At 45.3% G+C, this 24,421-nt stretch overlaps 2 protein-coding genes across 7 annotated transcripts in view; both read right to left on the minus strand.

Annotated features, from left to right (window-relative positions):
* The window catches only part of CHCHD6 (coiled-coil-helix-coiled-coil-helix domain containing 6), a 115,907-nt gene extending 110,689 nt beyond the window's left edge, over nt 1-5,218 (minus strand). For 2 of the 6 annotated variants that reach the window (XM_086618900.1, XM_086618899.1), the window contains exons 1-3: nt 3,891-4,006; nt 1,712-1,844; nt 433-502 (exon numbers count right to left, since the gene is read on the minus strand). In XM_086618900.1, the coding sequence (XP_086475026.1) occupies nt 433-502; nt 1,712-1,844; nt 3,891-3,980 (293 nt within the window). In that variant the 5' untranslated portion in view covers nt 3,981-4,006. Of the gene's footprint in view, nt 1-432; nt 503-1,711; nt 1,845-2,320; nt 2,698-3,890; nt 4,007-4,724; nt 5,138-5,194 lie in introns of those variants that run through there. The other 4 variants (XM_086618901.1, XM_086618904.1, XM_086618902.1 and 1 more) reach the window with 4 other exon arrangements.
* Nucleotides 5,219-6,635: 1,417 nt separating this feature from the next.
* On the minus strand, nt 6,636-20,022 carry TPRA1 (transmembrane protein adipocyte associated 1; the record flags this gene model as incomplete). The annotated part of the gene is given in 11 exon segments (XM_086619262.1): nt 6,636-9,528; nt 10,601-10,637; nt 10,640-10,680; nt 11,347-11,449; nt 12,460-12,520; nt 12,955-13,065; nt 14,229-14,308; nt 15,352-15,424; nt 17,058-17,144; nt 19,673-19,811; nt 19,964-20,022. Coding segments are annotated over 11 exon segments (1,026 nt in total), but the record flags the coding sequence as incomplete, so codon positions are not given.
* Nucleotides 20,023-24,421: the final 4,399 nt, after the last annotated feature.

A 24,421-nucleotide genomic window follows, 5' to 3' on the forward strand; every position in this document is an offset into this window, starting at 1 on the left:
AGATGGATCTGATTATTTTAGGTATAAACTGAATTGAACCCATTACGACGTTTGCGATTCCAAAAATCCCTAAGGGAAGTATCAAACTCAGACTCCTTCATTTGTCCCACAAAAGGCAACTTACACTCTACTGGTCTTGCAATGCACATCACACCACAAGTTTTCTGTAGTTACCAACTCATTACTGTTCCTCCCTCTTTCTCCAAACACCACTCTAATTGCTCACAGCTCCCCTGACTACTCCTTTTGGCTAAAGGATAGGCTTCCCTAAAAAAAAAAAAAAGTGTTCCATAGCCCTTAACTAAAAAAAGCTTCAAAGAGGATTCTCAGGCATTAAAACATACAGTCAGTGCGCTTGGACTGAAGTAAAACATATATACACATAGTCCAAAAGGAGCTAAACTATTTTATTTTTCAAGAACTTCACCTCACCTCCTGTACAGCTCCTCCTCTGCAGCAGAAGACTTCTGACCAGAGACACTTGCCATTGGCGGCTGGATTCCTAGAAAGAACAGAAACCTGTGACAATATAGTACAAAATAGTCCTTCATCACATCATCAATTATATGAAATTCTTCTATTCTCAAGTATGAGTGTTATCCCAATCAAGTGAAAAAACCAATACACCTCGAAAAGTCTCAACAAAATTTAAGTCTGATGAAAGGTGTTTGAATTCATGAAACAGTGAGACACTGACAGCATCGTCTTCAACAAGACACACTGACCAAGGCATGCTACAGAAATGTCTAGGTAAGGATGCTAACTCGTCAAACCCTGGTTTATACTGAAGAATGAGCATGGTTTTAGACCTACTTTTCATTTCCTTCCTCTAGTTCCATTACGTCTTCCCCTTGACCTCCTGCTTTCCTCATAATTACAAGGGATCCCACAAGTGGAGATGAAATTATTTGATGAAGTTCAGGCCATCCAAAAGGCTGAATCCACTTTCAGGAAAGATGTTGGCTAACAGAAAACAAATCTTTAAAAGCAAAGGCCTGGTTCCCTAACTTCATGTTAGTCTGGATGCCTTAAACAAATCCACACTGATAACATATATCAACAAAGAATATTTGAGAACCAAGAGAAATCAAATCGTTTTCTGACCTGTAAAGAAAGACAAGTTCAGAAATCAAGTTCTCATCATCCACTTGGCAAGCTGTGCTTAGTCAGTCTATCTTTCCCTATGAGCTTATTTCCAAAGAACAAAAAGCAGTATTTCCCCCACTTATCCACAACATAGTCCCTGTGCATGCAAAGGAAACAACAAGGCAGCTTGCCAGCAACTAAAGATGAAACGAAAAAATTTCTGCTTTGCTTATTGCATGTTCATCTGAAACCCTAGAAACGTTCACAAAGTGACACAAGTTCATTAAAGTATCTGAGAGGGGTGGTGATCCAAAGATGGAGAAGGAAAGGACCTTACTTAAGGTCACCCAGCAACAGAACTAGAACCACAGCATTTCAACTGCTCCAACTGTCAGATGACACAGCTACCTTTCGGAAACATAAAGAGGACATCACAGGACCATAACATCCAAGACATTCAATAATGCCAATATCTACATACATAAAAATGTTACAGGCTAATCAAAGAGCTCATCTCACAACAAGATAGCTATGAAAAATACAGGCGTGCTATGTAACATCCAGTGGCAGTGCCACTGAGAAGCATGTCAAAACAGTCAGTAGACCTGACAGGAACTGACAGTACCTGTAGGAGATTTGGGTTTCCCTTCAGCAGCTGTTGAAGATGGAGCTGTGCCATTGGAGGAAAAGGGCAATCTCTGGTTGTCCCTTTTACTTTGAGAAGATTGTTTCATTCGGTTCACTACATCTTCAGAGAGCTGAAACATACATACACAGGAAAGAAATTAACGAAGTCAACTCTGAAAGTACATATATTTCACTATGAAAGTTTCCCATTTGTTAGTTTCCATGCTATGCAAAAGTATTGCCAGTTACCTCATTCCAATGCCACAGTCCTTTGAATTCAAGTTGTCAACATCTGTACATTGACTTTACATTTTAAGTCTAAAGGCTTCACTGGACAATGACAATTAATCTTCCACAAATACCAACGAAGGTGGAGGTCACTGCTGAACATGCCCATCCCTTGAGTAGGGACATATTTACCAGAAGTGGAAGGAAAGGAACCAAGCAGGTTGTAAGTCTATCCATTATCCGGCTTCTTCCTCCACGCCTGCTAACCCAGCTCAGCATGGCAGAAACACTGCAAACCATATGCCAAAGAACAGCTGCACAGCCGTCCCCCACTCACATAAAGCTGCAAACGTTTTTACAATCTCAACTTCATTCTCACTTCCTTACTTGGATCCAAACCCATGGAGAAGAAAGAAAAGTTAACTTGAAGTTTTCTGGCAATTGAGTCCAAGGGGTTTCTCACAGCGCTGTTAAGACTGACCCTTTCCTCCTCCCAAGGTCAGAGGTTCTGTGCTGGCTGTTCCGGCTCTAGAACAAAATGAGGCTGTTTCCCCACCTAGGCTGGTCACAGTAGAAGACGAATTTTCAGTTATGCCACTGCTACCCAATTTAACAGCATTTTTAACATCTTCATTATACATTGTTATCATGCCAAATTCCTGTTTATGGGAACTGTTTTTAAAAAACACAAATCTGTAAAAAGCCAGACTTAGCAGGCTCGGTGGAACTAGTTTTATATATATAGCTGAAAAAACAAAACAAACAAAAAACCCCAAACAAATAAGATCCTTGGTATTAAAAACAGGGAACGATTATTTTGTTTCACAAAACAAGCAAACAAAAAAAAAAAAGGAAAGAAAAACATTTACTTCAGAAATTCAAACAGAAAGGTCTACAAAGACCATAGTTCGTTTAACCTAATCAGTGATCATGAGAAACACAGGGCATCTTCATCTTGAGCTCATGGAGGTCATAAACAGACCAGTAACAATGAACCCACATTTTTCTCTAGTTCCATCAGCATCTAGCTGACTGAGCAACTAACTAAATCAAAGCACCAAAACAACCAAAAGTCCTCAAGGGGTCCCTGCCTGTATCCTGTAAAGAGAAGTCAGGGAAGAACAACTTTACCTCCATCAAACACTTCAAAAAGGAGATTAGCGCAATCTTAGTGAACTTTTGTCAAGTGATTAGTCAAAACGGGATGAAATATAAGTGACCACAGCAAAACACACCCTGCAAGCTCGTTTCAGACAAACCTTTGTGGAAAATCAGATAACAGTATGAAGAAGCAACAGCAATGAAAACGATGATAGTAATTTTAAAAAAAGACAAACTGATGAAAAATAGGGAGAGAAACCTTGATGGGGGGAAAAAGCGTTACCACTACTCTCCAGGGCTTGTTTTCACAACTCATACATGTAGATGCCCGATCAAAGTTCAAGAAGCAACTTCCCAGCCGTCACTAAACTCCACAATCTCTCATCTCCCTCCACGTTCGGACAGCGGTGCTTTGCCAAGGCTCCTGGTGCCATCAATAACGGCAGAGGTGCCTCCTCTTGGCTGCCCTCAGAGCCGGGCAGTGCCTTCAGCATCGAACGAGTTGCAAAGCACAAGGCAGGGGCAGCGCGGAGGGAAGGAGGGCTGGGAGCAGAGCTTGGCTGGGAAGATAACGCGCAAGGAAAGCCGCGCTCAGGCACTCAGCCCTCTCTCCCACCGCTCGCTCCCCGCTCATCCCGTCGCCGCTCTCACCCGCTACTCCTCCAGCACTGCCTTCCAGTTCCTCCTCCCTTTTTCCTTGCTGGTTTCCCCACTCCAGCCCTGTCCCACACCCCTGAGCTCCCTGCCCTGCCCGACCCCACCCCTCCAGCAGGGCCCTGCTCAGCCCGCATCCCTGCCCTCCGCGCGCAGCCTCTCGCCCGGCCGCGGCGCACCGCGGGCCGCCTCACCCTGATGCCCTGCAGCACCCGGACTTGCTCCCGCTCATCCAGCCCGAAGGAGACCTTCCTGCCACCGTGGCTGCTCTCGCTGCCCCCCATGCCGGCGGGGCGGGCGCTGGGGACGTCTCTCCCCGCCGCGCCCCCCACTCACACCGGGGGCAGCCGCTGGGAAGAGCGCTTCTCCGCTTCCGCCGCCTGCCAGCATACCCGCGCTCCATTGGCCGGCGGCTGCGGACTGGCCAATAGCGCGGCGCGGTGCTGGCGGCGAGCCGCGGTGCAGGCTGGGGGCTGTAGTCTGCCGGCGGCGGCTGCGCGGGCGGCGGTACCCGGGGCGGCCTGACCCGCCTGCGGAGAGCGCTGTGTTCCCACGGAGGGTATGTTTTTATCCGCCCCCTGCGACATGCCCCTGACGGCACCAAAGCGTCTCCGGGCTCGGTTTCAAGCCCTGGCCTCGGCTGGGCGTCCTCCTCCTCGTCCCGCAGGGGGCTGTGCCCATCCTCCACATCTTCGCGCTGGATGCAGAGCCACACCGTGCTGTGAACTTCCACCGCCATTCACCCGAATCGCAGTGTTCCTTTACTGGGTCAAAATTATGGAAGAAAGAAAACCAAACCGCATGTTACGACACAGAAAATAAGAGGGGAAGGCACAAAGCTTATCTCACAGCTCCACGATCGAGGAACAGCCCAGACGTTGTCTGTCACAGAGGATTCACAGCCTAAGGAGCCCCCAAGTACGTCCGGGCAATTTCCCCTCGGCAGCATGGAGAGAAAGCAGCCCCCAATGCAGCAGAGCAAGGGCATCCCCCTCACCCCACCAGGAATCCCTTGTCCACCTACACACGTGCTGTTTCTCCATACTCCTCAAGGGAGCTCACCACCCCAACACGTCAGCTCATGTTTCTCTGGTGATTAAAAAGAAAATGACAGTCTCGGACGTCCAGTCGATTTCACAGCAGCTGCTCTGTGGGCAGAATTCACCTCTCCGCTCCTTCCAGCCACTCCGTTCCAGCAGGACCTACTGGTTGTGTCATTAACTGCTGTGACAGGCACGTGCGTGGGTACCACACAGGTCAGACCACCGCAGATATGGTTCCTATCACCAGGCACTGCCAATCCCCAGCCTAAACCAAGGAATGAGAAAGATGATAACGTAATACAAACAGCTGCTGGACCCAGAAATTGCAGCTTTGAAGGATCTTTCCAAACAAACTTTCTGAATTCCCAGAAATACAGGCCACATGATGACCTAGACAATTGTGTGCATTTGTGACTAGACGGTTAACAGAACCTTGGTATCCACACACTACTTACCTACTTCTTAGCAGAGCATCAGAGCAGTTTTAACTGTTTAACTGCAGTGAAGAATAAGCATTAATGTGGCAACCACAGCTCTGACTCAGCAGTGGCACTCTGGCCAGCTTTAAGGGGGTATCTAGGACACCATCTGCTCCCCAAGATATCCACACCTCTTCTATAACGTGTTCCTGGAATACTTTTGTTACTTGTGCTAGGAACTTGGCCCATTGCTCAAGTTCTCGTGAGTAGGGCACTGCATCATGACACCATCAGCCGTTTGCACTGCAGTACAGAAACACTGCGCACATTCAACGCAAGAGCAAAGGTCTGACTATGGGCAAACCATGATCCCTCCCAGAACACTCTCACCAGCCTCTTCTTTATTTCTAATCTGTCACCTGCTCACTTCATTTGACGGCACTTAGATTTTGTACTGGGAAAGCCCATGAACAGTCATTCCTTATTCACCTCCTCTGTCCTCTCAGGGTTTCACAGATCTGCACCGTTGCTCTTCCAGGCTGGTGAGCTCTCAATCACGTAATTACTCCTCCAGAAGTTTTCCCATAACTTTGATTATTATTGTCGTCCTTTCTTAAGCCTTTTTCAGGTGTAACTCCAGCCAGGTGCCAGGCATCATCTGCAAAGATCCAGGAGGGAGAATAGGCAAAGACAAACAAAACCACACTTCACACCTACAGCCGTGCCTTCCTGCCAAGAGCCTGAAGACACCCAAAAGAGCCCACAACCTGCAGGATGCTGATATGGAGGCAGCCATGATAATGATGGAAGAGCTGTACAGCAACTTAAACTCCTCTCCACCTACGCAGGAGCAGAGGATGCCAAAGTTGACTTCAGTGGAGGGGTCTCCTAGGGCAATCCCCACAGTTTTCTGCAGAATGATCCAAGCCCAAGGTAGAGACAAAGCTCACCCCACTTCCCCAGCCTGTGCACCCCACCAAAGAGAACCTGATGGGTGCTAATTACTGCCAGCAGGCTCAGTATTACTATTTACTCAGCAGCTATTCATGTCCTCCCTGCAGCCAGAAAACTAATCGACAGAGTTCATTTCAAAGCCCAGAACAAGAAATAAGCAAGAGTCAATTCCAACTTCCACATCAGCCTTTTTCCAAGACAACAGAGAAAGATATCCTATAGCAAAGATCCCTGACACTAGACATGCCTAGGAACAGCAAGATCTAGTTACTGAGAGAAGAGTTGAAGGCTTCACTGACAGTTATTTAGACCTGGAGATCACTCTCTGCACAGCCCTCCCTGTCCTAGTAATAGCCTTCCAAGAAGGAAAAATCCATTTCTGACAAAAAGACATTGTGTTATTCCATTATTCCATCTGCCAGATTTGTTCCTGGATTTAAAAAAAAAACCACAACAAACTGAAATTATTTTTTTCTCTATAACATGGATCATTTGAGAAAAAGTATGACCATTTATGCCAAACTTCATTTTATTTCTTTATTTACAAACAAAAATATACATTTATTCTATATTTTCTCTCTCTGCATTCCCTCCACACACATAGCACACTCTGCTCAAGGACCATTGTGAATATGGTCTAAAGCATTATATGTACACAAAAATACAACAGGAGGAAGGTCACTCCATGACCTAGCGCAGAAGCTCCTCAGCAGCAGAAAGTGGGACACTCCATAAATACTGGGGTCCTGCCAGCAAAGGACAGGATGGACATGCCGACCACCTGCACAGGTGATCCTTCAGCACTGAATTCAGCTGATAAAAACACAAATTCACAACCTGCTCTTCACGTCACCAAGGAGGGCAGATTAAGTCCTCTCGGTCAGGGTGCTGAGAGTCAGCAAACACTCCTTGGGAGAGAAAAGCAGTTGCTCCTTTATTTCTCAACTGCTTTAAGACCTTCATATCTTTTGGCTGTGTTCAAGACCCACCAACTCCAGAGAAGCTTTGCAGGTTTCCCCAGGCTTTCTAACAGCAGCTCAGGATCAGTGTTGTGAGCAGCAGCAGGAGCAGCAGCAGGGCAATCCAGGCACCACGTCGTCCATCCCTTTCAGAGTAAGAAAGCAAGCGTGGCTCAGGCCGACTCACAGCAAGTGACAGGAGGAACACGGGACACTTCTCTAACGTGGCAAGGGCTGACTTGGCCAGTTGCTTGACCAGCCCTGACAGTCATTGCACAGAGGGGAAACATGAAAGGCTGTTGACTCACATAAGACAATTCAGCTCTCACACATGGACAAACAGAAGCCTTTTTTCACCAAAAGTAAATTTTTTTTAAAAAAGTGTGGGGGGTGTTGTTTCTTTTCAAGGTGCAGGTGCTACTTAGAGGCCTGCAGGGCAAAGTCCACAGGCAGAACAGAGAGGCTGCATTGCTCATTAACAACAAACGATAAGCAAAGGGTCTGCATAGTTTTAGCAACCAATATGAACTTTGTGTTATTACCCAACTTTCCCTATGGTGGAAAAAACTGGTAGCAAGTGCTTTCCCCTACCTGCTCACGATCCAAACTAACACCACGCTGCACCCTGCATGACGATTTTCCAGAACTCTTACCTCAATATTCTTCAGGAACAGCAATGATTTGGGTCAAGAGATTCACAGTCCCAAAATGTTTCAAATTCCCGCTTTCTACCATCTCTAATGGAAAGTTGCTATTGCTTATAGCAGATTTCCACCTACCTGGAGGACTCAGGTAGAAAATCACCCCCAAAGCTAGAGGATACACCTCTTCATCCTTGGAGGGCATAGTAGTCCTAGAAACCAGTCTGATGCAGGTTTCAGCTGAACAGTCCCTGGACTGAAACACAATGTCTTGAAGCTGTTTGCCAGGCAGCTCAGACAACAGTAGTCCCTTTTCCAGCATGGAGGAGGTTAATAAGTTCCAGATAGTCTTTAAATCAACCACACTCCACATGCACATAAGTATTCTCAACATGTCAAGCCATAAAACCTACTCAGACCAGCAGAAGTCTGGGGATCTGAACTGCAACGTAAGAGGTGACTGCCAGAGAAATACGCCCATCTCCCACTTGCCTCCCAACTTAGAGCTCCAGCCAGCTTGATTCTAGCACACCTACGGTGTTTGAGAGTTTCCAGTCACTAAATACTGACAGGTCGGACTCATCATGGGCTTCTGCTCTGCCTCAGGCACCTGAACATCTCTGGAGCCTTCATCTGCAGAGTCAGCTTCCTCCTTCGCAGCACTCTCCAAGACCTTGCCAGAGCCATGATGCAGGGTGCAGATGGAACACGCACCTACCTCACAGGTTTTATTGTTGAAACTCAGCCCTGACTCAGTGTTGTTACCTAGATTCTCCTGTGAGCTCAGATGCACAGTAGTACAACCTCCATAGATTGTTTCACAGCTACCCCAGCTCAGCTAGACAGCAGCACTGTCTGACCTTCTGCCTCCCTATTGTTCAGTCAGTTTACGACCATGCTGCCAGCTACCAGCCTCCCAAAACGCTCCCAGGGTACAAAGAACAATTTATTCCTCTTCATACCTCTCTCCTTCCCACACACTCAGAACACTCCTTTTAATCCCTAGCAACTGCAACTCATTATTTCCATCAGTATTAGCCAAAACCAGAGATGAGCCTGGCTGACCAGCTTCCCTCTTCAGACGCTGCTATCACCACCTGTGCTGTTGCATTATGGCAAGACTCAGGCAGCTGTGCTGCTTGGAAAACACCCAGGAGGACCATCTTTGGTTTCAACCACCAAATTCTTTCTATATATGTACAATACAACAGTCAAATCAACACTCTCATCCCTAAACACCATTCCTATAATTGGCAGGCAAGTGCTTTCAGTTATTGAAAAGGAAGAGGTGACAGTCAGGCCTGTCTTCTGGGTCATATTCACATCTGGAACACGAAGGATCAGGAAGTTTCAGTGTTTATAGGTTTATGAACAGAACTGTTCTACATTGTTCTCAGGTAGTGACAGAAAAATGTTCTTTCCAAGAGGATTTGGGCTGCCAACTTAGTTCCACTATAGGTTTCAGAAATCCTAAGGAAGAGAGGAAAGGCATGGCAGATATCCAAGGATAGATTTCCAACAGACATCCTAACAGCTGTGGTGTCAGGGAGTTTGGAACGAAAGGAAGCGGGTAGCCCTGCCTTAGGCATTGATGGCTTTCCAGCGGTCACTGTCTATGCTGTTGATGCTGCCCACATGATACGGCATAGAGGCCACGTCATCCAGGTAGGCTGTGGTGTCAATCTGAGTGCTGGAGTAGAACCCGGAATCCATTCCTTCCTTCTTGGCAACAGCATAGGGGTGGGGTAGGTGCACGTCCACATCCTCAGGTTCATCCACCTGACATTTGTAGGAGAAAAGGATCTTCGGTTCAGACCTGGAGTGATTGAAGATTTAAAATACAGGTTTAAGCAATGTGGTATCACAGCCACTTATCCTCAACTGAAACTCAGCAGCAGTAAGTAATTGCGTATTCAGACCTTTCACGCTATCCTTCAGTCCTGAAATACACTTAGCAAAGTAACTGCCATAAAGTAATGCTAAATGTAGCTTTTGACTAAGTCACCTAAGAGAAATTAAAATGGCATAATCCTGACTCTGGTGTTGGAAACGTGTTCTTATCTTTGGGAGTTCTGAATTACTGAGGACAACAGCATCCAAACACCACGGACTCCACGGCAGCCTGGTTACTGACACCACAGAACAGGAGTCCACCTCAAGTTCCATCTGTGCGCATCAGGGAAAACCAAAATACAAACACTTGTGGGTCAGAAGTTTCCATCTCTAACTCCAGACATTGTTGTCTTCTGATTTCAGAAGGTAGCAGAGGCACATTTTTGTATTTCAGGAGTGCTTTACATTCTTAGTTATTTTAAAGCCTGCTATTTCTTGCTTATGGACACCAAAACCCAAAGCCTACACAACACTCGGGTTTTCCTACCAAGATGCATCTCTTCTGAGTGGCCACACGGCGGCAACACCAACCTAAGAATCACACTCCCGAGTAATTTTAACTGGTGACTCTTCGGCCCATTGTAGAGGAGGACTCAGCCAAAGAGTTACCCACAACCCCTAGCTCCTTTCTACAAACCTCTCTCAAAACCCACCTAGGAGACCATTTAACCTTCCGGACTCAGTCTCTCACTAACCATTTGTACTAATTTCAGCGGAAAAAACTTTGTACTAAACAGGACACAGACACTGAAGAAGTTATCCTCATGAATGCTTTAGAGGAATACAGCTATCAGTTCTACTTTGCATACAAAGGAGTCTTGGAGAGAAGCAAGCAGCCCTGGGTCACAAAAGAAGAGCTTCAAGGCCAGAAATGAAAACTAGTTCCCAAACTGGCACTCTAGTCACTGCCTTTACTCTACAGATGGGAAGAACTTGAGTGCAAAACAATTAAGTGAGAATATACACCCTCTAAACTCTTTTTCCTGGCTACTCACCCAAAGAAGCCTTTCAGGAATGCCACATAGATGAGAGTGCAAAGAAGCTGAAGTAAAGGAACGTGGTAGCATCAACACAGCTGTCAACAGCAAAACATGAAGGAATTTAGCCTTCAAGCACAATACAGCTGGATAACACCAGTCACATCCCCCAGAACGATCCAATTTCCCTCCAGAGTATCCAAACAGAGGACAGAAAAGGTCTTGTGCTAAACAAATTCAAACTGATGCAAAGCAACAGACATTATCATCAACATATGTCACCGTTCCCAGACACTCAGAGGGAACCGTGCCAAGACCCAAGGTGTGACCAAGAGCACAGTCTCAGTGCTCCCAATTTGACTTACAGAAGTGACACTTCTGTGTCAAAGAGTCACTGCAGTGACTCACACTGATCCCTGCAGATCAAGACTCCAGATATTAATAAGGATATCTCCATGCTACTTCTAGCAAACTGACTACTTCCTTATTACCTATGAAACCCAGGCCAACAGCCAGGCATCAGTGGATTCAAACTGTTACTCTCACTCACCACCTCAAGATCACTGCAGACCACACAGCTCCACAGACCTCTCCACTGAGAGTTTCCTGACCACTTAGAGGTCTTTTGGCACAAAAGAGAACCAACAGCTTTACTCCTTCTTAGGAACACAGCACAAGCTTGTTTCCTCAGGTGAGGCAGTGTTGAAGGACACTCAAACACAACACAAGAAACAGCTGCAGACCTCCTCCCCCAGCATACATACCACAGTCCTTCTATGATATCCACACAGAGGAGGGCACTGCCCAGGCCCTGCACCAGGTTCAACAGTGCCAGGATTCCAGCATAAACATAAAAACTCTTCCTGGCTGTGGGAAAGACATGGACACAGATGAAGCTCAATCTCGTAAGCATCAGCCCAGTGCAATTTGTTGGATGGAGATGGCAAACCCAACAGAAGCATCTCACCATCTTGTCCACTTAAGAACTCCTGAAGAATTAAGACTGCATTTTCCTGTTGCATGCTGGCAGGATTGATGGAGATATTGTGGACTAAACCATACCCTCCTGCACGTGTATACACACACACACAAGATGGGTTTTGAAAACACACGGTCATGGCAACACATGCAAAGGTTTTATAGGCAAGCATCTGGAACCAGTGTCAATCTCATAACTGAACATAAGAAAAAACAAACAAAAACCCCCAGCTGAACCAGAAGCTGTGCCCTTCTGATGTACAGCACTAAAAAAACCGCTCAGGAGACCTGAACAGGAGCAGCAGGGTATGCTGGCAGATCAGGCCCAGGACCACCTGCTTGTGGCATGTGCCACTCATATCAGGGTACATCACGCAGAGATGCCAACACTACTTAGAGAACAGCCCAACGCAAACACCTTAGTAACAGCTGCTCTCCCTATTCAAGAACTGCAGATATTCTGCAACGAGATCTGGAGAAGCATCTTAATAAAGTAAACGCCCAGATAAAAATTATTAAGCAGCTCCCAACTAGCCTTTCTTTCCCAGGGAACGACCAGCACATACACTTTAACATCATACATGCATTTCAAAGGAAGCTGTTATTAAGAAGCCATTTCTTATGGCTCTCTGAAGATTATATATTTATATTAAATCTGTATCATTAACTGAGCAGTAAATCTTGTTTTCTTAATGTAATTGTTTAGCTACTGAAGTAGCAGTGTAATTGCTCTTACTCCCCTCTCCAAAGGCACAAACATACTGTTTTCCAGGGATAACTTATCAGTCTTTTGCCACGTATCTGTACCCCAAGATAGTGGGATGTATCTTTTACTCCCACCTATGTTTTATCTTGGCGCTGTCTCCATCTATATTATAGAACACACTACAGTCACTTACAGGGCAAAGAAATCCGGTCTTTCAGAGGAGTTTTTGGAAGAATCACCACAAAAGAATAGACCTGTTGAGACAAAGAACTAACTGTATCACAGCTGCTTGGCAACAGAATTCAACAATCCTTGCAGGGATGGTGCATGGTGTCACTCACTCCCTAGATGTCTCAGGACTGGGGCACAGACCCACTGATACTAAGCCCAGTGCAGATGGTGCAGATACAAAGGCCCACACACCTCGCCCCCATCAGCACACAAAGGTGGTCACTGAGAAACAAGGAGTGAAGAACATCTGAGTTCAGCTGGAATTCAGCTGCCACAGTTTACACCGCTACCACCACAGCTTTATTGCTTCGGCTTCCCTGTCCCATGAGAAGCATCAATGCTGCACTGTATCAGGCAGGAGGAGGACCAGGGCCTTATTAAGCAGAAATCATCCTCCTGCCTCATTTAGAAAATACAAAGAAACTATCGGAGTGCATCGCACATGCTCAGTACTTACCAGAAAGAAGAAACAGGAGCTGGCAAGCCAGAAGTGTCTTCCTCCATGGCCATAGATGTTGAAGTCTTCTGCTGAGAGGTGGGCATCAGGGTACAGGATTTCCAGCGTGCCCTAGGAGAGAAGTGGCACCAACATGATTCTGTTATAGGCAGCATCCTCACTAGAGCAGGTGTCTGGACAAAGGAGACTGTGTTTAAAGAAGTCAGAAAACAGCTGTCCCTGCCACCTAAGACCCAACCATTGCTCAGCTTAGACCAAGTTAAGCTCACACAGGAGAACACAAAGAAACTGAAGACCAGACAGGGGAAAAAAGTGGCAGGAATCTGCATCTGAAGGAAACTGACATCAATGATATTCCAGAGAGAGATTGAATGAAGCAATTGAGGATGCAAGCAGTTGTCTGTTTGAAATAGACCTGAGTCTCATTTCCGTCTCTAAAGTAGACCTCTCTTGCTAAAACATCCAGAATATAAAAGCCTACACTTGTGCAAGAGTTGGGAAAGGACACTCTCACTTGAATTCCTGAAAAATGGTATGAACAGAAGCTACTATACAGAAAGCAGAGAGAGGAAAGTGCTTGTAAGCACTACTGAACCCAGATATAGCTCAAACACTTGAGGCTCCTCAGCTTTATCATGTGGTAATGATCAGATCACTGCCTCCTCAAGCAAGAGCCTGGTCATAGAACAAAGATCTGTGTGTTATTTTGGCGCTGCCACAAGTAGAGAGACAGAGGGCTGACCACTTAGATACCGAGGAGAATAAACCCAGACACATACTGCATTGTTCAGGGAGATGAAGACACAGCTAATACACCAAGCTAGCAAGCCAGCTGCTAATTGGAGGGAAAGCAAGAGCTCTCAGCTCTCAAAGAGTCAGGAGACAAGAGGCCCACTGGACTGTTCTTTTCAGGTGAGCACACCTCAGGTCTCTCCATCTAGTTTTCACGGCACTTGAGGCTAGATTCGGAACTTAGGGCTCAGATGCGAAAATCTCTCACTTCTGTTCCAAGATTCACTAAACAAGTGAATTCATCTAAATCTCATTCATTCCTTGACCTTGGCTGAGCTATTCATGCCTAAGACAACAAGGACACAGCCTGGTGTACGCTCTGGGGATCTTCATACACTGCCACAAGCATCCAGTCTTCCCCCAAAACCTCACGCAAAGAGCAAAGCTGCCACTTTCCAGATAGGAGTTCTGTATCCAACTGCCTAGCTCCAAGCAAAGTCCCCTCCTTGCAAAGACTAATTCTTCTGCTCCAGTGTACTCACCTGGGTGACAGAATATGCCAGGGACAGCACTGTAGTGATTGCCAGAACACGTTTCACACTTGACTTGCTCTCCAGGTGACCTTGGAATTAAAGAATACAGAAGTGACTCAGGATGTGATCCAGCCCTGGTAAAAAAAAAAAAAATTCACTTCTCTCCAAAACCAGTAGAGGAAAACATTTTTATTTCCAGAGGACTTCAAGGGAACATTAAGCCTCACTTAATTGCTAGAAACTGCTTCCCTACTTGAAGAGTTGAACCTTTCACAGACAAAAATAATACTCATAAAACAACAGGTTCTAACTTGCTTTCCCCCTGCCCACATTAACATAGAGAAAGCAACTATGCCCTTCTGCTGGGGTTACCCAAAAAAAAAAAAAAAGTCAGGAATGACTCCAGTATCACGTACACTGACATGCTGTAAAGTTTCTTCTCAGGAAAAAAAAGTTGATGGGAGACTGGATTAGAGGAGAAAAGAAGGGCTTACATAATTTAGAGAAACGTGTGCTGGAATATGCTGGAGCAGACAATCTCCAGAAGCTCCTTCCAACCAATCATTCTATGAGCCCTCAAAAGCCAAAAGAGCCAGCACTCAGATGTCCCAATTGTAGATGCAACAGTGACACTGACCAACCCCTCCCTCCCATCTCTGACCCACAGGAAGAGGTGCCTCAAACAGCATTTTCACTTGTACAACTAAAAAAAAGTAGAGTTACAGATTGCAGGTACAGGTGAAGCCTTTGAATGAAGCCACAATGGAATCGAACCAACCAAGGAGACAGAAGGACCCCCAAAGGAACCATCTTAAATAAAATGGAGTGGAAGCAAAGATCAGACTGCTGATCTTTGCGTAAGTCATCTTCACCTAAGCTGTACACTCCTTCACCACACGCACGCAGGACAAACGAAGCACATAAACTGTGAAACTGCACAAGCCATAAATCTGCAAATATAATCAGGCTTTCAGCCATTTCTAGTTAAAACTTCCCAATTTGTCTTTGTCTTAATTCTAGAGCTCCTTTCACTTTATAGGATCAGCATCTCCACCAACTTACAGATGCAGCCTCTGTGGAAAGAAAGGGAACAGGAAACACTCAAAGCACTCAAAAACCTCCTGATACATACCAAAGGCAAGGCCTAGAATCACCACACTCAGCTCAATCGCCAGAAGGAAGAACCTTGTGATCTCCCACAGGATCTGAGGGTTAACAGAAACCAGACAAACGTGATTAGATGAGCCAGCAACCAGCTGGAAGTTAACACTGCAGAACTCCACTCTCTGCTCCAGGGGATGGTAGCCTCTGAATGGAGCAGGTCAATTCCACAAACCCTCCTCATCCTTTGTAGGGATAGTAATTATACACTTCTTCCAAGCCCTGTCCACACCTGTGAAACAACACAGTTGTGTGGGAGCAAGCAAATAGCATGCCTACCGAGAGAGGAAGTGGCCATGGTTTGCCACACCTGAGGATCTGTCACTTGTCTTGGATGTGTTCTTTCTGCTGTACTCCCATGGAGCACAAACCCAAGACGACTTCAAAAGTGTAATATTAAACATGGTCAGTTCTTAAAGCAGTAGATTCTGCAGTACAGTTATGACTGAACAAACGCAGAATTCTGCACTCCTCCAAAGCTACTGGTCCCTAAATCTAAGTATATTCAGCTCTAAAGCCCTCCCACTTCCAGCTTGTCATTTTCATTCCCATGTTTTATTTGGTGAAACAAGACACAAAAAAACAACAGGTGAGGCAACTTTCCAAGTAGTCATGCAATAAATCAGTGCCAAACCTAGAAAGAGAACCCAGATTCTGGCTTATTCATCCTTTTCCTCTGAACACTGAATGGCACCCTCTCTTGAAGATAAACAATATTTTAAGTGGCATTTGATGAGACACTTCTAATCTCAGAAAATACCAAGGTGGGGAGCGTGCATATATATACACATGAGAGAAAACAAAAGAAACATAATAGACCTGACAGAACATGTGTTTACAGGGAAAAATTGACAGAGTGTCTGTCTTACTACATGACTACCCAGTAAGGTGCACTTAGCAGCAACACCAACAGAGCTGAAGAAAAGCACCTGCTCACCTTTTCTCCACTATTCAAGTCCTGAACCTACATCTATTCAACAGAGGTGAATGAAAATGCTACCAACACCCAGCCACTCACAACAGCAACGCATTACAATGCCTTCACAGGTAACATTAAAGAACCACAGTGATCCCAGAAAATAAAGCCAGAAGACCTGTATTCTGCACATGGCTCCTCTTCCTCTAACAGCTCAAGAACTACAGAGCTTTTTGTTTTAGGTAATATTCTGCTACACATCAAATGACTACAAAGAAACAGCATGTACAAAGCTATTTCCTGTTTGCTAAGGGTTTGCCTGTGCTCAGAGTGGCTGCAAGGACATTCAGATATCAGCCTCAAAAGGCAATGCAGTTTTGTTTGCTTTCAATATGAAAGAATTAAATATTTTTCGAAGAGCCACTCATACAAGAAGAGCCGCAAGAGTAACAAAGGCCAAGTCTTGTCTAGCCACTAAAGGTATCTGAATGTTTTGCTCTTACAAAGCAGTCATTCTACCCCTGCAACAGGAAAGTTCTGCTGTCACTATTTGTGCATCTGTTTTAGGAAGTCCATTGTTTTCCAGCCCAGGCTGTTGTGATTATTTAGATCCAGCTCTCACAACAGGATTCTATATTACACATAGCTGTGAGCAATGCAAAAAACACATTCTTCTTCTAGCACATAAAAGGGAAGCTATAGCAGATTGCTGTGACCAGAACTGCACAAGGCAGAGCCTCTAAAATCAGTGTTGTACCTACCTTATCCGCAACTGTGGCAGCATCAGAGGCACTTACAGTCATGGAGACAACAGCACGGGCAATACCAACTAAAGCCACCACAAATACCTACACAAAAAGATACCAAAAGTAAGCTCATGTCAAAAAGCACATTTGCAGTAGTGATGAGAAACTCTTTCAGAATACCATTTCCAGGCCACCTTTCAAGCCTGATAACGTGTACTAAGGAGTTCCTCTAGCAGATGAGCGTTAATTTGCTGAAGAAGATTCCTCAGGCCTGTTAGATATAGGAGTACTGGCTTAGAATTAGGAAGGAACAAGTTCCCTCAGCTATCAGATTAAACAGCTCTGAAGAGGTCTCATCCACTCCTTACAACAGTATCTTTACAGGCAAGCAGTCTTCCTACCCTTCAGTCCACCGGGGCAGGGGAGGAGAAAAACCAAGTAAAAAACATATCCCTCCAAATTACAAAATCAAGCGCTTGGTAATGACTGAACAAACCCCTCACATCAGGTAACCAAAGCCACACGGGATCAACTACCACACTTCAGATCTGTGATAAGACTAAAATCTGCAGTTCTCTCACTCAAAACTGACAGTGCTCAGGAATGCAAAAGAAAAAAGTCTGCTGCAGCCAAGCGCTTTAAAACATCTTACCCTGCTGCACAATGCAACACAGACACCCAAGTCAGCTCACGTACCATGTAAGCACGACAGCACGGAGCTCGCAAGGCTAATTTACAACTCCTGTGCTGCCACAGCCACACTATGCAATTAAGAGCTCAGTTGGATGTATCTACCCTCCGCTGTGCAGAATTACCCTCTAAGAAAGCAGATTTTTCCAGATAAAATTCTCCAAGTCACAGGCTAATTCTAATAACGCAGGTGTGAGGACAGACTAAATCTATCAGAGAACAAAAAGAGTCCAAGCTGATTTTGAGCTGGCTGAAGAATGGAAATGACCAATAAGCCACCCACACCAGAATGTTTTCTCCTTAGAAACAGAAGGGATGCAAATGGCATGAAAGAAGAATAATACAACATTTCTCCTGCAGTGGAAAACTCTGGGACAAAACACTGACAAAAAAAAGTAGAGTCCCTGAATATAATGTTGCTGGAGCAGGCAACAACTCATTAGAGAGAAAACACACCCTTTTTGCTTCCTCTCTAAGTAGGTAGAGACTCTTCCCAATCTATTAACTTAGCTTTAATCACTGACTCCCGCAAGGAAAGCTTTCCTTCAACACGTGACAGCCATTTGAAAGGAAATCCTCATGGAACACACTACATCCTCGTTTACCAACAACATACACCAGAAGATGAAACTGAGTGAAAGCGTTTTTGTCTAAGGCTGCTTCACCACTTTCTGCTTCTCGCTCCATTTTGAAAAAGTCAACAGCATAAAGTCAGTTCACTTTTTTTCTTCCCTCTGGCTTCTCAGGAGTTTGCTTTTCAAAGCCTTTGGCATGAACTTCTTACTGAGTCATGTGCATTGCTGGAAGCATGAAGGAAGATTTAAATACAGACTGAAAATGGCTGGTAATATTTTTCAAAAGTCTGGAGCATTTGTGTGTACACCTGGCTACCCAAAACTGTGCACAAGCCCAGTGACCACACTCCAGGCCTGAAAGAGCTACCAGGACTTCCCACCAAAGATTCGGTTTGAGGCTGCTAGCTCATATTTGGGTTTGAAGCTTCTTGGGTTTTGCCATGCCAGTACCTGTGCACAGCCCAAAGAAGGATGCCTTCCATATCACCCAATTCAAACACTATTTACTTCTACAACATGTACTAATCTCACTGAGGAAGAGCAAGCACATTATGCTACACACTGAGGCAAGCCAGGATCTCAGAAAGCACCTACAATAAAGCTTCTGAATTATATCTTTAAACAAATTCAGGTAGGTCCTTAGCTGTATTTACCATGCCCTGTGAGCAGTATCACAGTTAACAGGCACGATGTTCGCCAGATTACTAAACAGCCTACCTTAACATCATCAAAAGTTGCCAGTGCCTTTTTAAACTGGGGAGAGGGGGAACCGACAAGATCTTAGATGTTTGAGAATTGTAATTGTACTGGCCTATATATTCTGTTCCAGCTTAAGAAGTATCAAGAACATCATCAAGTCAGCAGCCACTTTGACATGATAGGAAAGAAACTAACAGGGTTGGGTTTCTACATTCCCAGTCTAACCATTTTTCTACAGCAGATGACCAAGCTGTTCAATAGCTTCACATAATTACTTTCCAGTGTTTCACTTTCACTGCCTCAGTGAGAAGCTGGTTTTGTGTCACATGCTACTTACTGCAAGGATCAAAGAAAGTAAAGATACCAGATTCCAGGACAACAAAGCAACAAAAGAAAAGAGGAAAAGAAATTTAAAAAAATCACCACAGGAGAACAAAATCCACTCAAATCTTGCAGATATGGACCCAGAATCTGTGAAAAGCAGAATTCAGACAGTGAAAAAAAAATACCTGTGCCTACTTCTTGTGGCATACTTTCAACTAAATACAGATTTTATCCCTGTGAGATCTGGTCTAGGCTCTCTCTCCATTAGTTCAGTGATATCGTTCATGAGTGGTAATAAAAAGACACTCACTCATCAGTTGAAAAGCACAGAGCAGTACTCACTAGTATGTAGAATGTAGTGAAGATTGGGCTGGAAGTGACCCGGATTTTGGCCCTGGCAGAGGGCAGCTTCCAGAGAAGAAATATAAAGAAAAGCACATTGGGAACCAGGAGCAGAAGATCCCAGTAGCGGACTCTGCAAAAAGTAAATAAAACAGGTTTTTTCCTGTTCTTCAGCATCTAGAAGGGAAGGCACCAGCCTCAGTCCCTCCTCAACCAAACTCTGAGAAAGAAAACTCTTTCCCCTGGCGCACGGTCAGACTGTGGTCCCGTTTCCTCCATCTCACCTGGAACTTCCCAATGTCCTCATAGAGCAACAACAGGCACTTGCTTGCGGCACAGTGATGTTGGTGTCATTATTGCCGCGCTGTTGTCGGGGTCCAGGTTGTGACATTATCCAGTGCTGTCACCAGGGCAGTCGAATGTGTGATGTTGTCAGACACGAGGAATCTCATCACGACATCAGGACTGGAATATCCTGCCTTTCCTTCTGGTCCAGGCCAAACATAGTGCAAGACAACCACAGAAGAGACAAAAAGCAATATTAAATCAGTTATGAGTCAGAGCTAAAAAACACATCCCTGCCATTAGGACCCTGCACAACTGCTTCCTGCTAGGAGATGTTATCATCATCTGAAAGACTGGATTACATAATGAAATGCCACCTGCCCTTACTCTGGACACAGCCATTAGGGTGGACAGTATAACAACACTATCTCATATCAGAGCAACAAGCACCTTCAAAATAGTGTAATACTATGCTGGATTCAATTTTTGTCATTTTTGTAAGATTTGGCAAATTCCATAGAAGAAAATCAAGACTCAGCAGCAATACATGGCATCATCAGATGGACACAGAAACCCTGCTGTACCAGAACATTAATTATCATTCTAGCTCCCAAGATCAAGAAGTTAGAGTCAATTATTTGATTTCAACTCTTGCAAAGGAAAAACTGAAGGCCCCCACCTAAAACCTGGTTGCTGTTACCAACCCTGCAGCCTGAGAGCAGGGAGACCCTCACATACTTTTACCTAAAGAGACTGTACAGACTCTTCATCTTCCAAAACCAACACTGGCAAAAGTCAAGATTAGCATTTTTCTTCCAACCTTCTGCAAGACACCAGAACTATTCTGATTTTAAGCACAACAGCAAGGCTGTGAAAAGACAGCACCTAGAACCCCGTTAGCATAATGTTCTCTGGCTTCTTCACATCTGCCAGTCTCAACTGCATCACCCTTCTCAGACACAGACCAGCATCATCACTGGTAGTTTAGAAACCCAGAACCAGATGCAGTCCTATGTGATGGGTTTCCTAAGCTCAAACTCTCAGGCAGCAGAGTGCTATGGTCAGAATCAGAGCAGTCATGGCGCTCAGTTCTTTTGCCTGCCCTACCTTACAACCTCTCTTGCCTCTCAAAGACGACAGGACAGAGCTTCCCATTCCCTGATGAAAACTTTTCTGTACTGCCTTCCCTGAGAGAACGGTCACATCTTTTCTGCCATCTCTCCATGCCCTAGGCCCTACACTGCTGTGATATTAACTGTCCCTCCAGAAGTTAAAGGGAACCCTGCTCTGCCATCCATAAAACTCCACGAACTTCACACCCGTGCCAGTGGCTTGGCAGAAACCACACCCAGCAACTGTTTATCCCTCCCTTGCTTCTACGATCACTTTGAAAGCTTAAGTGGACTATGGCACACAGCACTGTAGATCAAGATTTAGTATACACTAGAGTTTTGACCTGATTTACCTTACGAAGCCTGCTCCTGATTCTATGTATCACCTTGTACAAATCCTCTCCTCTTCCCATGCTAAAACAGCCATCCTCACCCTTAAGGCACTGGACTAGCTACCAGCTCAATACAAACACAGTATCATGTCTCCTGGCACTCCCCAAAGAAATGGTCCCAGATTCAAAAAAAAAATCTTTATCAGCTGGCATCTTAAAGACGTGTATTGCTAGAGACAGCACTCTAGCAGTCTGTGTGCTAGAGTTAATCCAGAATTTATCTCAAAAAAAATCTCCCCGTTTGACTTTAGCTCTGCCTGGCATTGCAAAAACTGACGGTCCTCATGACAGACTCAGAAGATATTTCCCCTGCTTGATTCTGGGTGACTCAGTTGGGAAAGAATCAGCACAGCCTGTGTCATCTGTTGAGCTTTTAGAGTTCAGCAGCACCTTCCCCACAAACTGCTCGAGACTGTCAGCCACCGAACTCTTCTTTTTCTTCAGAGGCTGAGACTCTTCCCAGGTCTTCTGAAGGGTAAGGGGATCATCCCACCCCCCAGCTAACAAACTCTCTCTTTGATTCATCCACGTTGACAGATACTTGCTGAGTGAGGATTTTCCTTTGTGACTACCGTATGCCATGTTGCACAAGAGACATCACATTAAATAAACACATGCAGACCTGGAAAGATCAACTTTGTGCTGAGATGGCAAAATCTGAGCCAAAAAAATCCTAGTTCTAGTAGAGGTTCCAGCAAACAACCTTCACATTCCAGACTTATCTCTAGGAAGTGTCCTCTCTCTTCCCACCAGATTCTCACTTCTCTGAATTGACACCATTGACAATTATTTTCTGTTAATAATTGCGCTCCACCCTCTTCCTCTGAACACCTCTGCACCTCAGTAGCAGCAAGGACAAGTTTGTTCACATTTGCCAACACAGAAAAAAATCTACCTAATTTTTAAAAAAGCTGGGAAAGGGTAGAGAAAAAACCTCACAGAGCATGAGCAGAATAACATAATCAGCTGCAAACCGTCACAACCTCCTAATATCTCTTCTGGGTCAAAGAACTCAATCCGCCCTGTCACACTAAAAAGAGCTCAAGTATAAAGCTGTGAGAGAATTACACGGGAAAAAATATCTTCCTTATAAAAGAACAAACAGGCTCCATTCTTTTTCCCTAGAAGCCACCACCTATCACACAACAGCAGCGAGCTGCTCTGATAAGGACAGGACTTGGCCGCAGTAACAGAGCTCCAGTCACGAGGTTTCAAAGGGCAAAGCAGAACCAAGCCCCACCTCTCAGCCAGGCTGCTTGCTACGGCCTGGTATTAGTACCATACTCTTCCTCCAGGACGGAGCATACACAAAGCAGAGCAACAGAACGCCCAGCGTGATAGAAAGGGCAGTCCAAAGCCATTAGCCAACAGGCACAAATTGTCATGTTTTTCTAATAGCTAGGCCCACAGAAGCATGTGGACGAGAACTGGCCCATTCCTGTCAAAAATCACCAGCAAAAATTCCGTGGCAAGGGGACCAGAAGATGAAGGCAAGGATCCAGCTAGGCTTCACTGTGTCCCAGCAAACACTGCTACTTACAGCACATGTCCAAACCCATGCCCCTGTCCAGTCCAAAATAAAATGCATTCAGCTGAGCATGTCCAGGAGATCACTCACGCACAGCCCTGCCTCCACGGGCTGTTCACGTCCAGCCAGCCCCAGCTGGGTTAATGGGGGTAAAATCACCCCGCCAGCCACACAAAAGGAAACCGGTGCCACAGCCCTGGTCTCCCTTTTCCTGCTAGCAGGCAGCTCTCTTCACCACACACCAGAAAACAAAATAAATGCTTTTTCTACTCTACAGCTGAAGTCAGGCTGACTTGGCTGAGGCCTATTTCTCTGTCCAGGAACCAGACTCCCAAGCTGCATTCAGCTTCAGGAACACCCATACAGCTCCTAGGTGGCCGTGACAGAGCGCTGGGAAGGCTCGGCTGCACCTCCAGCGAAAATGATCACCACTCTCCGAGGGGATGCTGTTTCTTGTTTCACTGCACCATAAGTTTATCAGAGCTCAGTGAAATTCAGAGCTTAATCACTGGGCAATTCTCTGTGCTCTCAAAGCCCAACCACATAAAGGTGAATTACACACTACCAGAGCTTCAGCTCTAATAGAAAAATGAAAGTTTTCTTCCTTTCTGAAAACAGTATCAGAAAGTCTTGCAAGTACAGATCATACCAGGGTTAAGACGGCTCCTTAAAACACTGTGTGTGTGCAAGAAAAAATTGCACTGTCCAGATCCCTGCTTAAATACGACTGTTACTTCGATGCTTAAACAGAAAAAAAAAAAGAAACAAATGCCTTTTTTTTCTTCACTTCCTTTTTAAGACGGCTCTTCCAACCTCACTCTTGGTCACAAGAGTTGCATTTTTCGTTTCACCCTTAGAACTCACACGACAGGGACTTTGCACCAGTGATAGGGACCTCTCGTTTCTCCAAGCTTCATCCCCACATCTCGTTTGGATCTCAACTTAAAGGAACAGAACCGTAACGCAAAAAAAAAAAAAAAAAAAAAAAAAGACAAAAATACCAAAAGCAAAAGTAAAAATGCCAAAAGCAGAAGTACCAACAATAATCCATCAGACAGAGAAACCCCAGTTCAGGGATGTCTTTCAGAAACCAGTATCCTAGGTTTTTTGCTGTTTGTTTGGTTTTGGTTTCTTTTCCTCTACAAGGCGGGTGCACAGTCGACAACCGAGAAAGGGGCAAGTGAAGCAAAGTACCAGCACAGGTCACTTCGCTCCACGCTGGCAAGGCAGCGCTGCCGGTTTCAGAAGCTACTAAAGGAACCGGAGAGACGGAGAAAATTCTAAGTTACTTTCTACCCTTTCGGCTGGGCAAAGGCGCCTCCGGACGCTCCCGGGCTGCACAAGGAGGCACAAGCTGCCTCCCAGGGACCCGCTGAGGTGTTGGTGAAGGGCAGAAACCCCGCGAGCGACGCGGCCACCGGTGCCCTCCGGG

This window comes from Tauraco erythrolophus, chromosome 12 (assembly GCF_009769465.1).
Source record: "Tauraco erythrolophus isolate bTauEry1 chromosome 12, bTauEry1.pri, whole genome shotgun sequence".
Taxonomy (NCBI): domain Eukaryota; kingdom Metazoa; phylum Chordata; class Aves; order Musophagiformes; family Musophagidae; genus Tauraco; species Tauraco erythrolophus.